At 42.0% G+C, this 16,804-nt stretch overlaps 1 protein-coding gene across 1 annotated transcript in view; it reads left to right on the forward strand.

Moving 5' to 3' along the window:
* The first annotated feature begins 1,484 nt into the window (after positions 1–1,484).
* FSD2 (fibronectin type III and SPRY domain containing 2) overlaps positions 1,485–16,804 on the forward strand; it is a 28,533-nt gene continuing 13,213 nt past the window's right edge. The window contains exons 1-10 of the mRNA XM_024102909.3: positions 1,485–1,620; positions 4,822–5,669; positions 5,759–5,854; positions 6,705–6,938; positions 9,057–9,079; positions 10,228–10,349; positions 12,825–12,980; positions 13,806–13,940; positions 15,272–15,425; positions 15,965–16,098. Coding sequence (XP_023958677.2) covers positions 4,893–5,669; positions 5,759–5,854; positions 6,705–6,938; positions 9,057–9,079; positions 10,228–10,349; positions 12,825–12,980; positions 13,806–13,940; positions 15,272–15,425; positions 15,965–16,098 — 1,831 coding nt within the window. The 5' untranslated portion in view covers positions 1,485–1,620; positions 4,822–4,892. The remainder of the gene's footprint in view (positions 1,621–4,821; positions 5,670–5,758; positions 5,855–6,704; positions 6,939–9,056; positions 9,080–10,227; positions 10,350–12,824; positions 12,981–13,805; positions 13,941–15,271; positions 15,426–15,964; positions 16,099–16,804) is intronic.

A 16,804-nucleotide genomic window follows, 5' to 3' on the forward strand; every position in this document is an offset into this window, starting at 1 on the left:
TGAAACAGAGACACTGCAGGTGAAATGCAGCTCTGTGCATAGGGTAAGCACAAGGCTTAACTCCCACTTACAGCTCAAAAGGTTGAGCAGGACTTAGGTAGTACAGAGCCCTGCTGTACACTGGGGAATTTCAGCAAATATTCTGTTGTGGCCTCCTAAAATAAGGGCATGCGCCATCAGTGCCAGTTTTGCACCAGGATAACCCTGGGGGCGGGGGTTATTCCAGATTTACACAAGATAATTGAGAGCAAAATTTGGTTCTAATTTGAAAATTAATACAGACAATCTTGTCAAAATACCGAGAATGGCTGCAACTAAGGCTACACCATTCATGTGGAAATATTTCCTCTCTGACTTCAAAAATAACAGAGGAGATGCCAGGAGTCTATGCAGAATGAGCCTGGCCACATTGGTAGTTAGTTCATAATTCATCACTTAGTGGACAAACAGCAGGAGTGAGAAAAAGTGAGAGGAAGAAACACAAAAATAAAGTGGAGAATTTTCCTTGGTGGGCCTGTGTGGCCAGTGAAACACAAATAGACATTTCTGAGGCTGCAATAACTGCACTGTGCTTTTAAACAAAACGATGCCAGTCACTCCAGGCTTATACAAGAGAGGAAATGGGTGAATAATTTGTAAGGCATTCAAGAACTTCTGCAATTAATGCTTGCTCTGTAGCTTGTCTGCAAGCTAGAGAGTATTACATATTTCAGTTTCAGTTGATTTGTTTGGACACATAAGTCACCAGGGTTACTGCAATCTAAATAATTTCTAATCATCATTATTATTAATAATATAGGGGCTGTTCTTTGATCAGATAAACCAGGGCACTCCACTTACCTAGCCAGCAGCTGTTTTCTCTGCCATTGTCAGCCTCCAGATAGTCTGTATGTATAGGTACAGTATGTATCGGTACAGTAGTAATAGAAATAAATGTATTTAAAATATATATACAGATTAATTACTTGTACCATAATGTTTTCTAGGATCCAATCTTGTGTCCCATTGAGATAAATGGCAGTACTTCTACTGACTGAAGTGGGAGCAGGACTGTGCCATTTAAACTTTTATAAAGAAGCTAACAGATATTTAAACTAAACTAGGTCAGTGCATGCATGCGTGTGTGTGAGAGAGAGAGAGAATATATGCTCCCTACATAAGGTATAAAAAATGTTACTTCCTCTTGACTCACTACTTTGTAAAACATGTCTAGGTTCACTGACAGACACCTCAGACACTTTTAATACCATCAGCAGAGTTCTCTATTTTTAAGGGAGCGTTGCATAATTGTTTAAAGTACTTCAAGCCTGGGAACACCACAACACTTTTTGAGTCATTTTTTTCAGTGTATGACATTCTTCCTGGTGACATTTAAGTAGCGTGCAGCTGAATGACAGCTGGGACCGATCTATATTTGTCACTCTTGCTCATAGCTGACATGTCATTTGAGAAACGGTCTAGAATTACTTTAATACATCTTTCAGCTCCAGGCACAGGAAGCTAGCAGGGAATTACCTTCATGTGAATAAAATTTTGCTAGGAAAAATAGATGTGAAGTTTGGTTCATCTCGGTTATAAGAAGAATTTATGGATCCTTAAGATAAGGCGGCAAGTTTTTAGGTTGTAAGAGTTCATCTTTTCTTAAGTGTTTTGTATTGTTGAACCTCCAGGACTTTAAACATACTGCATTGTAATTGTATCTATGTTTGTAAATTGAGCAAACCACATAATCCAGAAAGTTTTTTGGCAGGAGAGTTCCAGACACTTTTAATTATACTTGTTTTAATGTATGTAATTGAATTACAACATGCTAGGCAAAATACTTGATATTTCAGTTTTGGATTTAGTAGCAGATAATTTATAGTTTGTAAAACGGACTGTTTGGTTGTTAAATTATGAAAAATCTTTGCAGGAGTTAGACTTTTTTTCAATATATTTCAAGACTATTGTCCTGTTGAATATTTTAATACTGCATGACACCCAACATATAAACGTGATTTATTTGATTGCCTGTGGCATATATAATATGGTCTGCCTTTTATCAATATTTTTAGGGACAGTAAAATGTGTTAAGTCTAAGTTCAACTTTCATATCTTCAATGACTGTGTTTGTGTATAAAAGCAGAGGCTAGACTGTGTTCTCAGTTACACCAACATAACTCTGGAGAATGGAATGTTTTCCACAAAAATTCTCACCAGTTCACCTCTAAAGTGATAGTAATATTTGACGTCTATTAAGCCAAGATCCCCGTGAACTAAGCATATTGCTGGAAATTGGCTGTTGTTCCATGATACATGTTTTAAAAGGGAAAAGTTAATCTCTCACAAAAGTAGAGAAAAAAAGTCTTAATAAAACATTGTTAGCCAATTAACTGCCAGGAAATCAATAAAATCACCGAAAAAAATGTGAAGGGATAGGAGCTAATGGAAATGGTAAGAGCTTTAAATGGCAATTTGGAAACCTCCCAAAGGCTACAGCTTCTAAAATGGCTTCAATAAGCTTGATTCTTTCTGTGAGAGGAAGAAACCCACATTGTCATTTTAGAAGCCTTAAAATGCCTAATTGAGGTGTGAGTAGATGTAACTGTGATATATGGTCATTAACATGCAATGGAAATGTCTGAACTAACACTTGAAGTATTTCTATGAACTCTTTAACCATAGCAATAAACTGCTGGAAACAAAACCAAACGTATTTATGCTCTCCATGGCCATGATTTTATTAGTGCTGATGAGCTGCACGGCGTTATAGTGAATTTTCAAACCTGACAGAGCACACCGAATGTTCTCTGAATATTAACATAAATTCTTATTATGATATTAATTCCAGGCTTGCTAGAAGACTGGGGGTGGGGACTGTTCAATAAAAGATGAGAGACTTTTGCAAAAGACAGTAGGAGTGTGTGAGGTGGAGTGTAAAACAGTATGCTTTATGCCATGATGAACGGCATGTAAATTCCAGCTCCAGTAATTGGGTGTCTCCATGCCTCTACATGTCTGTAGATACAGAAATAGTTAGATACATATGTAGGAATCTATACATATGTATTTAAAAAATTATACTTAAATTACATGCAATTCTCCCAACCCCCAAAAAAACTCCTATGTTAAAAGAACATTATGACGGTTGTAAAGTCAAGCACTCAAAAGTCATCCTCTGGGTGGACTAGCACTGGTGGGTGAGACACTCTTTGCCCATTTTCTCCAAACACAACCCCCTTCTACTCAGTCTCCTTCAGTAGTCTCTGTCCCAGGCCTGTCTTTCCTCTACCTAGACAGTTCCACTCCACAGGCTTCTCATCCCAGTTCTCCCCTCCTGGTTCTTCATACAATCTGTCTCTCTCCACCACCCTGGCCTCCAGTCGTCCCACCACCTACTCACATTCTTTATCTGCACTGGCTCTCAGTTCCAAGATCGATCCCCAGGCTCCTTGTCCAATTTCAGTGTGTCACCTCTAGCTCTTTGTCCCAGTCTCTTTGCCCAGCCAGTCCCAGTTTTCCCATTGCACTCTGAGTCCTTATTAGGCCTGTCTCTCCCTCCCCTTCACTTCTTTCCCCTTGCCCCACAGATTCTCAATCCCAGTCTTCTTGTCTAGCTAGTCCCAGTCTCCTTCTGGCACTGCATCTGAACTCAGTCTCCCCCTCCCACTCCCAACTACCGGCTCGTAGTCCCCCCGTGGCTTCCCTCCATGGCTCCCAGTCCAGTCTCCTTGCCCAGCCAATCCCAGTCTCTTTGTACAAATCTACTCCTTCCTTCATCCTCGCAGGTCCATCTTTTGTCCTCTCTGCATTTGATTCAGGCAGTTTTCTCCTTTGGGCTGCCTGGGCCCAGCACGGGGGTCACCGAGAGCAAGGAGAGACAGGCTCCCTCCCTGCACTCAATTCAGGGGCATAGAGCTGGCACACTTCACAGCATCCCACTGCTGCAATTGCAGGGAAATTTCTCTTAGCCCCAGGCTGGAGCATGCCCAGTGCAGATGGGCATTTAGTTGTTAAAATCTCAGAAGTCTACTGAGCATGTGTTGCAGTTCTCTGCTTGCCACCTTGGTTCATTAGCGCTAACTGTAGAGTTACACTTTTGGCTCTGGACGTCCCCCAGTTTAGTCCCTGGTATTGGCCCCATCTGGCAACTGACACTTTACCATTATCCAGTGTAATAACAGAAGGATGTGACAAAATTGCTTTTTAAGATGTTCATATTGTGTCACTCCTGCATGTCACCTTGACTAGGCTGTTCTTCCCCCTGTTTTGGTGGAAACTCTGGTTTCCACTAGCCACTTCTGCAGAACATCAGTCTCCATTTTATCTTTCTGTCCCCATGCACACAAGAGGCCTTAGGTGTGTTTTGGATCAGCCATGGCAGATCCATTGACAAAAGTAGAGCCCTGTTGGGAAATCTATCTACTAACTCTGGTATTTTCCAGACGGGGCCTAGGTCCAGATCAAGGGTCGGCTCCAGCTTTTTTGCCGCCCCAAGCGGCGAAGCAATAACTAACTAACTAACTAAATAAATAAGATAAAGGCACGATCGGCAGCACGATCGGCAGCACTTCGGCGGCAGCTCTACCGTGCCGCTTCATTCTTCGGCGGCAATTTGGTGGCCGGTCCTTCCCTCCAAGAGGGACTGAGGGACCCACCACCGAATTGCCACCGAAGACCCAGACTTGCCGCCCCTTTCCATTGGCCACACCAAGCATCTTCTTCCTTCACTGGTGCCTGGAGCTGGCCCTGTCCAGATCAACAGCAGTCCTAAACACAACCTCTTCTGTCTGTGCATTTTAAAGCAACCACATGACTAATTCTTTTCTTTTTATTCTGAAGGACTAAAACACATTTCATCTGGTCATCTGGAAGGCCTTACAGTACTGCTGTCATTCAGCCCTGCCACCGCAATGGAGAATGAATTTGTTTTCAGTAGTGATACAGCAGCTTTAGATCCAGCCACTGAGCCAGCAGCGTCCATGATGTGTCCAGAATCTAATGAAAATGAGCCCGAAGGCTTAACGTTTTATCACATGGATCTCTATGAATCAAAGGGAAGATTAGAAATCTTTCCTGAAGAGCCAGCTGGAAGAGGAGATGGGGCTCTGGGCGAAACCAGCGAAGAGTCAACAGGGCCAGCGGAAGATTTTCGCCGATCTGACCAAAGTGCATATGACTTGGAAAAGGAAGTTGATGAACTAACAAAACTATATGGGCTTGATGAGGATAAAGAAATAGATCAGGAGCTTCTTGGTGGGAATATAGCTACAGCTGGGATTTTAGAGAGCACAGAGACACCAGCTCACAAGGAAGGTGTAGCAGCGGGATCAGATGGCTCCATATATAATGCACCGAAGAGCAGTTCACCAGTAAACGGCTCTCAGCATGAAAAACACATGGAAAGCACAGAGGAACAGGAACTTCCTGGCAAGGATTCTCAAGATGAATCTCAACACCTACACAATGCAAGAGCATATGATGAGTTGCATAATCATGCAAGTTCCAAAGAAGAGCTTAGGAGTGATGACAGGCAAGACGAGCAGAATATTCAACCAAACAGTGAAGAGGAAGCTGCTGATATTTATTGTGCTACTTGCAAGATTCCAATTAGAGCCTTTGACAAATTGTTTGGTGATCATAAGGACCATGAGGTGACCCAGCTTGCCAATGCAGTGGAAAGTGCAAAGGTAAGAATAATCCACGTGGTTGCTTCCATTATTCTGCATATCTGTTAAATAGTGTTCAAACCTATTAATAATGATGCTCTGTTTGATAGGAGGAGATTCAGAAAAACATGTGTAAATTAGAAGAACAGGTTACTGAAATGGAAAACTTTGCCAGTCACTTGGAGGAAATTTTCATCACTGTAGAGGTAAGCAATTTGCTCGTTGATTAACTCTGCAATGTGGGACCAGCTGAGCACACAGCTGTTTTGACAAGACTGTAGTGTTCACTTTTATACAGGATGAGTAATTACAGCAATAGAGGCCATGGTTACCGTGCGCAAAATGTAACATGATACAATGCACTGCAGTATATCAAGGGCTAGATTCAATCCTGGCTTATTCAAGCTCATCCCAGGGTGCCTGGCCCCGGTAGTGGAAAATCTGAATGGAAGGAGGTTGCAGTAGCACAAGGTAGCGGATGGTGGCTACAGCCAGGCCGCGCTGCCTGAACAGTAAAAAGCTGCTGGCCAGGAAGCCCAGATTTCCACTTAAATCTTCCCTCCCACTGGACCCCCACTTCGGGAGGGTGAGGATATAAGCATTAGCTGCTCAGCTCCCCTAGAGTGAATGCACGAATCCCCAATGGGGTGCTACGGTTCCCCTCGGTGCAAACATATAGGTGGAAACACCTACTTATTGTAACTGGAATGTGCACCTATTTGTGTTTCTAGTTTTTAGTTTTGAGGCTGGTTTTATTCATCACACTATTGTTTTTATTATACTTTACTATGTTTGTATTAGATCTGGAATGAATGTCTAGCATCCCCAGTGCCTTTGTGGGGGGTGAGGGGGCTTAATAAATGGTTATAAAATATGGTCATTATTTATAATCTAATGATAATATTACATAGTCTAGTAACTATTTATATGTAACAAGATTGTCTCCGTTGTAACAATCACTTTGATTTGATATCAGTAAGATTTTCCTTCTTACTGACCTCAGTGGGCTTTGGCTCAGGCCTTAGATGAATGAAATAAAACCCAAATGCCTTCCAGGAGAATTTTGGGCGCCAAGAGCAGAACTTTGAGATGCATTACAATGAAGTGATGCAAACACTAACTCAGAGATATGAAGAAAAGGTAGAAGGCCTTGGGGAAGAGAAGAAACAGAAGCTAGAAGCCTTGTACGGGCAACTGGTCAGTTGTGGAGAAAATCTTGACACCTGTAAGGAGCTGATGGAAACAATTCAGGAGCTGTGCAAGGACAAGGAGAAAGCTGATTTTATTAAGGTAAAGTAATTAAACTGGCAAGACCCCTTAAGGATGGTCTATTTCCTCAGAATTTTGCCCAGTCAAGAGTAGAAGGATCCAGCATTAAGATCATGAGTGATTGACTTTCCATAGAACATTCAAAGCTGGTCATGCACTCTACCTGCTAGGTTTATGATGATGTCAGTGCCCCAGGTGCTTTGCACATGGTACTAACTCAATCATGATAAGTTCAACATTACTAACATTCATCAGCAGAGGTTTGTCACTGGTAAACTCAATGATTCATGAGTGTCATTCTGACTTGGAGAAAATACTGTTTGTTCTTCAGGTCTAACCACGTAGGAAACTTTTGAAGTGCTTAGCAATGTTCATTGCCACATGCAGTCTTAGCTTTCTAGCTCTAGTTTGGGCTCACAGAGGCAGATTAATGCTTCAGTAGGATGTTGTTTCCCATCACTTAGTTTTGCTCATTTTGCCAGGAAGTTCAAATATGCAGTTAAATAGGAGGCCCCAAGTGCACACATGAGGGACTCCTGCAAAATGATTAATGAAACCTGCAGTTGAAGCAACTTAGAGAAATATTTTTCTTTGACAGGTGCCCCTCCTCTGGGAAGATAACAGGAATTTTCAAAGTCGATGAGTGATCACTCTAACTTGAACTGTCCCATGATTGGTGTGTGGGCCGGGGGGAGGACTGGGGAGCAATTCTGTAGCGCAGCAGCAGCAACTTCTGAACTGAACATTACAAAACAGAACATAAAACCATATATCACTAAAGTCCGACCTCATGGATCTCTTCTATTCTGATCATTTTGATTTGGCCTGTTGAATGCTTTTCATGATCTGACATTCCCCAGTTTTGCATTGGCCCTAGGAACCATTTTTTCAATCTCTTCTGAGGTCAGAATGCTCCCCTTATGTAGCACGGAGGGGAGGAAATAGATGTTGATCACAAGTTCGTGCAGCCAACAGGTTCAGGCATGCTGCTCAGATTGTGATGGAGTAGCACATGCTGTGACCTGGACTCTCCATGGGCTGCATCTCTATATTATAGATGAGAATGGCCATAGCCTGCCTCACTGAATTCAAATCAGAGTGGCCCTCAGACTCCTGGAAAATCACCAGCCTGCCCTAAGTTAGGCAAAGTTTGGGCAGCTTTGTCTTATATTAATGGGTGGTGCTCAGTCTCCATCAAATAAGTGTCCATCACAGGGAGTGGGGGGCATTGTTATTTCTACGGGAAAAGGAGACAGATCATTCAACAAATGTAGCTTCCCTTCATATCTGCAAAGAACATCCAATCGCTCCACAGATTTTCCTTTCGCCTCCAAGATGCTGCTTGTTCCTGCTTGAGACAATCTGTGGGCATGATAGCAAGTCTTTGCACTCTTGATTTAGTAGAAGCTAGGTGTGGGGATGGAGGTTGGTTGGTGCTGATTTACATCCCATACAATCCTATTGCAAATTAGCTCAGGATCTGGTCAGCTGAAAATAAGAGTAAGCCTGAGCTTCATTCTCGGCAGGGCCGGCTCTGGCTTTCTGGCCGCCCCAAGCAAAAAAAAAACCGTGGCACGGCCGGAGCCAGGGTGCAGGGGGACTCCCTGTCCTGTAGATGTGCCCCGGCTAGTGGGGGGAGGGGGAGGGAGCGGGGGGAGAGAGAGAAGGGGGGCGGCCAGGGCTTCAGTGGGGCGCTGCCATGCGGCCCCTCCCGCCGTGCCCCCTGCCGGGAGGGCTCCACACCACTCTGGTCGGCTGGGAGAGAAGGACATGGACTGCCCTGCCGGGGTTGCTGCAGGGCGCTCCCGTTCTCCACGCCACTGCCCCCTACAGGGCGGCCGGAGCAGAACAACAACAACAACAAGAATGCGGCCGTGCCGCCCTAGGATTGGGCGAAATGCCGCCTCCTACAAGCTGCCGCCCCAAGCACCAGCTTGCTCGGCTGGTGCCTGGAGCCGGCCCTGATTCTCGGTATCAGAAGTGTTATGAGAAAACAAGCTTTTTTGTTCTACGTGGCAGTATTTAGAACACAATCAGTCAGACAAATCTGGTATTGTATAGTCTGCATTTGGGTTAAAAAGCTAAATTGCTCTTGCATACGTGGAAGACTTTCTATCTTTTTCTCTCTCTTTTTTATAGGCTGCAATACCCGTGGTTGACAGGTAATATCAATAGTATTTTGTTTTGCTTTTCACTCCTTCTCATCCAAAATAATCTTCTGAAAACGCTAATGTTGGGCATCCCGTGTTCTCAAGTATTTACTGATTTTGTGACAACATTCTATCTTTGATAGGGGTGCACCGAATGTTACTGAAGCTAGGAGTTAGAGCTCTGCAAATCTTTCATCATTCTAGTTTAAACTGCCGCTGGAAAAGTCTCCAAAACAAGTTTAACAGCTTGAAACTGATTCTGAACTAATTTAATAAAGCACATATATAAGAGACAGAGCGTAACTAAGTCAGTGTCACTTTGCTTTAGTGATAGAAAACTGATTGCAGTGACTGAAAAACAGGATTGCTCAAGTCTTAAAGAAATGCTCTGGATATAAAATCTGCCTAAACTGGGCTCTCTAAATACACTGATTAGTAACAAGCTTATTTATGCATTAATAAGGAGGTTTAGTAAATGCAGCCAGGGTGCTCAAAACTGATAACATGAAATATAGTAATGGTCAGAAAAGAGCCCTGGGAAATGCGAAATCACTTGCAAAATGTATGTTTTAATTCACTTCAGTCCATCATAAAAACAAGTAGAAGAAAAAAGGGTCGGCTTCGTCTTTTTAACAACTGTATAGCACCTAGTCCACTCAGGCCCTGACCTGGCTACTGTAATATGAATAATAAACAAGAATGCAGTTTTTGGAGGCAACAGTTTGCTTCCTTCAGAATTAGAGCTTTAGGGGAAAATGTTCTCTGTCACCTGCTTAATGGGCCCACCCTATCTAGCATGCCAGCCAAACCAATGCAAGACCAAGAATGACAAGGAGATGGACGGTAAGAACTAGCTGCAGGATTTGGCCCAATTTGGATATAACTAAATGTGAGCACGAATCTTATGCAGGTCCGAGAATACATTTCTGAATACATGGTATGAGCAAGTGACAAATGGAAGCCAAGATTTATCTTGTGCAACCATCTAGACATGGTTTAAGAAAGGACTTTGCTCTCTTTTTAGTGTGTCAGATAAGGCAGCTTCTTTGAATGGTAAAATAAAGAGCTCTCTCTTCTTGTTAACACTGATGTTGTAGCCTGAAGGATCGCTCAAAATGGTACTGTCGTGTTATAGGAATTAGGCTCTTTTACACTTACAGGCTGGGAGAATTTTTAAAAAAAGATATGGATTTAGAGCTTTCAACACTGCCAGACTTTGAAGACAGAGTTATAGATTTCTCTGATGTTCAACAACTAATGGATTCCATTAATACCATCGCAGGTACTCATTCTATTTGATCCTTATTTCAATCCTATTTAAGATGCATTATCAATGTCATGTTGAATGGAAGCCTATTATTTACTCCTGGGGGAATTCTGCATCACTGCACATGCATAGAATTCGTGGCCCCCGCAGATTTCTTTGCTTACCCACAGAAAAATGACTTCTGATGGGGAAGCAAAGGGAAGCCGCAAGAGCGGTCATGCGCCCATTCCCTGGCAGTGCAGACAGGTTGGTTTGGGCACCCAGAGCAGCTGGTAGACACATAAATCACCACCGGGGTGCAGGGGGTAGGGCTGGGTAGTCATGTGTGTGAGAGAGAGAGAGATACACTCTGTCCCGCTCGCTATTGCAGAACGCTTGGTGTGGAGGGGCAGGGCTTTGGGGTGTTTCTGAAGAGGTAGGCATGGGGCAGGCTCTGTTCCCTCCGGCAGAGGAGAATGTAGTAGCCTGCCTGCTTAGTGAATTTTTCCCATTGTTCTTAGTGAATTCCCCCAGGAGTATAAAACTGGGGTAAAAATTTCAAGGCTCCTTTACATTGTCAGAGTGGTGTAAAGGACAGTATGACCTTATGCTGCTTTAGTGATTAGAACTGGTCTAAATTTTTGGACTGAAAAAAATTCCTATCAAAATGTGCTCCATGAACTGTTTGCTACTGACCTTTCTGGAGATGGTCAGTGGCCAATATAAATTGTGAGTTTGAGTCCCCAGCCCTCATTTGCTCTTCAGTTGCCTATGATGTAACATTGAGCATATGGCTGCATATATTTGTTGACTAATAATTAGAAGTAAAGGGTCAATACTAGCTACATTACTATTAGACAGAGGGGGGTTGGTGATTTCCTCCAATGCTCCCCACTCCCATTCTCTATCCATTGTATTGTAGTCTAAATAAATTACCAAAATAATTGAAACTAGCTGGATTATATTGCGTTATTTTGACAAAAAATATGCAGAATTTTGCAAATTTTAAAATATTGTATGCAGAATTTTTAATTTTTTGGTGCAGAATTCCCCCAGGAGTAATTATTTCTTTTAAAGGGAATTTGCAAGGACAAAAAGTTAGCTTGTGTGCTTATATATTTTGTTTGTTTGTATATTTATGATGGATAAAAGAGGCTTGGAAGTTATTGTCATAGATTTTTTTTCTGCTTGTTTTTTAACGTTAGAATGATCAACACTGTCAAGTATGGTCTTCCCTAGTTTTGCTGGGTGACTTTATTGGAAGACTCAGAGAAGTGGGTTCAGAGTTTTCTCAGCTTTTCCTTGAAGTAGCAATGGTGCTGACTCTGTAACAAACTTGTCTTTCCTTCTAGCTCATTGTACTAAATGGAGATTAATAAAAAACAAAAGCAAAAGTTTAAAACAGTTTGAACCACTTCTCCCAATTAATCAGATTTCAGTTGCTTGCTCTCCTGATATTACCCTATAGTTCTCCAGTCATCCCTGGAGTCCACAAAGGAAAACAGGGTACATAAGGTTTGACTTTCTAATGATTAAAAAAAATCCCCTTTGAAAATAAGATCTTTCAGGCCTTCTTTATATATCATAAAGAGTCAGAAAAGGCATGGCACTTTTTTTTTTTCTTTTTGCTGGTCAGCTTTAAAAAGTTGTATCGAAATGTTTGTCATGTAACCTGTTTGCCCTTGAGCATTATGCAAGTCAAGTATTTGACATGTTCCCTCACGTCTGTGCATTCAACATTATCTCCAGAGGCTCCTAAATACTGGAACTAAAAGCTTTATCTGTTGGTAGGCAATAGTGCAGATCACTATTGACTTCTCTGCTACAGCTTCCTTCATCCTGTTAGCTCTGCATCCTGTGTGGAATGAGACAGCCTCCAGTTTTCCCTCCCTTTTTCACAAAGAGTAAAATTAACCTGGCACAGGGCCAGCAGCTCTCAGGACAACCAAGTTTAGGGAGCTGCCTTAGGCTGAGGTTGATGTTTTTGTTGATTTAAAGTAAATCCCAGGAAGTGGGTGAGTTTGGACCAAACACTAAGGGGCCTGGTTCTCATTCCCACTAGTTTTACACACTAACTTTAATGATGTTACTCATGATGCACACCAGTGTTAGTGAGGGTAGAATCAGGCCCAGTGTGTGTAGACTCCAATCAGAGTCAGGGCTCTGTGTTAACATGGGGCTGGTCTATGCTGTGCAGCAATGTGTACTGGGCAGCAGGGATGTGTGTGTGTGTGTAAGTAAATTGTAGAGCACTCTAAGCGTTGCACTCTAACAGCTCCGGGTAGACCCTGCTGATGCGCTCTGAAAGGTTCCCACATTAGTATAGTACTGTTTGTAATAGGACTATGTCAATGCACACTAGGTACCTTTTTGGTTTTTCTCCGTTAGTAACATACCATGCTTCCACTGAGGGAAAGTACCCTCATGCCATTTAATGGGAAAGAGGGAAAGATCCTGTTCCTCTCATCACCGACGTGTGTTCATAAACTGAAATATCTGTCTTCATTTCAGCTCCTTCAGCTCCGGTGATAAATCCCCAAGCTCCCAACTCAGCGACTGGCACCTCTGTGAGAGTATGCTGGGGCCTCTTCTCAGATGACACTGTCGAGTTCTACCAGCTATATTATAAACAAGTCAGTGACGACACACCTAGTGAGGAGCAAGCTGGTAAGAAGGGACACATGTAGGCTCCAGTTCAGAAAGCAACTGGCTTCTGAGACCATTTTCAACAGCCGTCTCAAAAAGGGTTTCAGTGAATACAGCTGTACCTGCTGCTGCTAGTGCTCCGGGGATGGGTAGCTGATCTAACTTGAGGTATTTTAGAGCACAGCTCACCAGATTATCTATGTGCCAACTTAAAAACCCACAATCATTTTGCAGTTTAGCTCAATGCCAATAATAGGCTGCAACTCTCCCCTCCTGCCCAGCCACCCCAGATACAAAACTGCATTAGCTAATCCCGTTTGTAAGACCGCTTGTTCCAGAGCACAGTCAATTTGCCAGCATAGATGGAGACCTGAGAGTGCTGAATGGGCTGTTTAGAAAGGAAAGCCGAACCCATGTAAACTTTACAAGATCCAAATAATGAAAACAACATTCTTTGAATGGCCTCTGCACATTTCCACTGTTGGGATAAATTGACAGTGCTTGGGAATGTGCAGAGTCCATCCTGAAGAAACTCCAGTGACAGGTGAGTAACCTTCACCATTCATTTTTGTTTAGTTTGGGTAGTATTAATACTACAGAAGATGATGCTTCATGGCATTTATGTATCCATATAGGATAGATGGATGAAGGCACCAGCAACTGTACCATGACTGAGTTAGCAATGTGACCTCACAGCTAGTCAAACGGACAAGACTGAAGAATGGTGTGAAACTCAGCTCAGAGGCACAATAAAAAGCAATGTTTTCCAGCAGTCGGGGCCGTGGTTCAGTAGGATGAATGTCTGTGTAAAGGAACTGCATGAATACCTGGTGTTTTTCATTTCAGAGCTCATGCTAAAAGTGAAAGAAGCATACTGCACAGTAACTAACCTGGTGCCAAATTCACAATATGAATTTTGGGTCAGTGCTTTAAACACCACCGGCGTCAGCCCAGTGAGTGAAAGAGCAGTTTATGTGACAGGTAAATGTACTTCATGACTATAATATGAGTAAGTGACTTTAGTATTGAAGTTAATGATAACTCTCTGGACTTTATAATAATAATACTTTATTCAAACTGATTCTGCTGGCTTGGTGCTTTTAGTGCGGTGTAACTTCATTGGATTCTGTGGCGTTACTCCTGATTTATACTAGAGCAATAGAGAATGGGCATGAGGCCCATTATCCTCATTTTAGAGATGGAAAACTGAGGCACAGAGTTAAATGACTTATTCAAGGACACAAAACAAGGTATTGGCTAAGTAGGGTAACCAGACAGCAAGTGTGAAAAATCGGGACAGGGGGTGGTGGTGGGGTAATAGGCGCCTACATAAGACAAAGCCCCAAATATCGGGACTGTCCCTCTAAAATCGGGACACCTGGTCACCCTATGCCTAAGCTAGGAATGGACCCCAGCTCTGCTGGTTCCTATATCTAAGCAATGGACAATGCTACTCTCTCTTCAGAGGTTTGTAAAGCTTTTGTCATTTTGTCCATCAGGCCGCACTTTGTAATTGCAGCGCAGTAAAGTAGATTTTGATTCGTGATTAGACAGAGCCACAAAGTTCAGATCCAGATCTGAGCATCCCTAAATTTTTGGTATGTTCAGATCCAGGGTTTTGGTTCAGCCCATCATAGAGTGAGGCGGCCAGTCATGATAGCTGGATTTGGCTCCAAACTCCACAAAAATTCAGACACACTCAGGTTTAATTTAAACATTTTTTTAAAAAGTAAGCATGAGTGCAAGGAGCACTTCTGAATAGGCAATGCCGTCAGACTAGAGGCAATTTAAGTAGAGTCTGTGGAATGCCTCATAAAATCTGAAATCCATCAGAATCAAGCACAGTCCCTGGTTTGCTGTTCTCTTTCCTAACACATTGGCATCTAACTCCCCAAGAGCAATTTAGAGTGAGAAGTCCTCTCTCCAGAAGATCTCCTAGGGCCTTAGGATAGCTGGCTGATGCTCTATTGTTTTAAATTAATAATCCATGCAGTGAAGATAAAGGACAATGGCAAGGATAAACCAACATGAAAAAGAACAGAAGTGCTGGACCAGCAAGGATTCGCATTTTTTTCTGATTAATTGTTTTGTGGTTGCTATCAAAACTTTAACAGGTCAAAGAACACTTCTGACTAGCACTGGCATTTATTTACCCAAGAGTTTTCTGTACATTGGGGAGGTCATGAATGTGTTTATCATTTAATATCAATTCTGTGGAAATTAAACAACAACCCAGGAGTGTTATTTACAAAGCATGTTTATAGATAATCCCATAACAAAATGGCTTAGAATCTGTTTTATCTACATTTTAGCTCCTTCACCTCCTATCATTAAAAGAAAAGAGAGCCGAAGCTGTGAAAATGCAGCATTGGTGTGCTGGGAATCTGGAAACATGAATCCTGTTGACTCCTACACGGTTGAATTGTCCAAACTAACAAATGGAGAGAATGGAGATATCATTACAGAGTGAGTCAGTCATCTATCACACAGTCTGGGGATATGAAACAATCCCTTGTCATAATGCATGCAGTATATTTCAAAGCACTTTTAGGTTGAAAAGATGAGACAATATACCCTGAAATGTACGAGTGGATGATGCACAGCACAAGCATTGGAAAATCATGAGCGTGTTCCCTGTTTCCTGACTGGATAAGTTCCACTCCTATTAGTATTTTGGTGTGAACACATACAGAAAGCAAACTTAAAATTTGCTTTCCATATAAGAGAGCAAGTGACGTTAGTAAACTTGATTGCACAAATGTTGATGCAAAGTGAATTTATAAGGAATTAGAATGTGGGTGAAGTGCAGTAATTTTAAAATCTGAATAAACAGGCATTTTCCCCTCCTATATTCACTCTGGTGGCAGCTAAGCTGGAAAGAGTAAAATACTGTAAATGGTTCTAGGTTTAAAGAGAAGCTAATCATTTAATTGTGTTGTTTGGAAAATAGCCTCTAAAGAATTTACCTTTATTCTTATAATTCTCCATTTATTTATTTTCTACAGATCTATTGTTGGAATTCCTAATTGTGAAGCTCTAATTCAACTGGAGCCAGGACAAAGTTATATTATCTCTGTCAGAGCTGTAAACATGGGTGGTCCAAGTGAGAGAAGTGAACCGGTCTCTATCCACACCACAGGTGCTGTGATAAATCTCTAATTAGCTTTTAAAGCCTGATCCAAAGCCCACTGAAATCAATGGAAAGATTGCCACTGATTTCAACAGGCTATAGATCAGGCTCTAAATCTCTTGCGTCTAGTCACACGTCTGGTATTTCTTGTGAACTGAATTTCTTGTAATAGTAAATATATCATTTGAATTCCACATTTCAAAATGATGTTTGTGGATTATATTTGTTGCTTAAAAATTACTGATGTTTCAAAATGCTGCTGAAAGACTAAATCAACCCAGTGACCGTGGGTATTTGCCATGAACCTACACCATGTCAAATGTTGACATGCAGACAAACCAGGAGGGCTAGTTGGTAATTTTTCTTCACTCCTAGAGTTACTGCCTCATAAAGATGGCGCTTCTGGGAATTATGGAAGAATCGGTCAATCAGCACTTTTCATAATAGTTACGCAAATCCCTCCTGCACAGAATTTCTATTCTTGGCCATGAGGATGATTATGTGGTCTGGTTCCCTTTACTCTACAATTGTAATCATGTTATTATCAAGTGTGTGACATTTCAACCTGCATAAATCAATCTAGGTATTTGAAATTACAAACAGCCGCTTGACGTCTGTTTGCGCTGCATGTGTTTGCTTTCAGTAACACATGCCAATAATTGCCATGCTGTTGTTTGTATTGTATTTGCATTGAAGTAACTGCATTTTGATTATG

The sequence above is a fragment of the Chrysemys picta genome, chromosome 10 (assembly GCF_011386835.1).
Source record: "Chrysemys picta bellii isolate R12L10 chromosome 10, ASM1138683v2, whole genome shotgun sequence".
NCBI classification, from domain to species: Eukaryota; Metazoa; Chordata; order Testudines; family Emydidae; genus Chrysemys; species Chrysemys picta.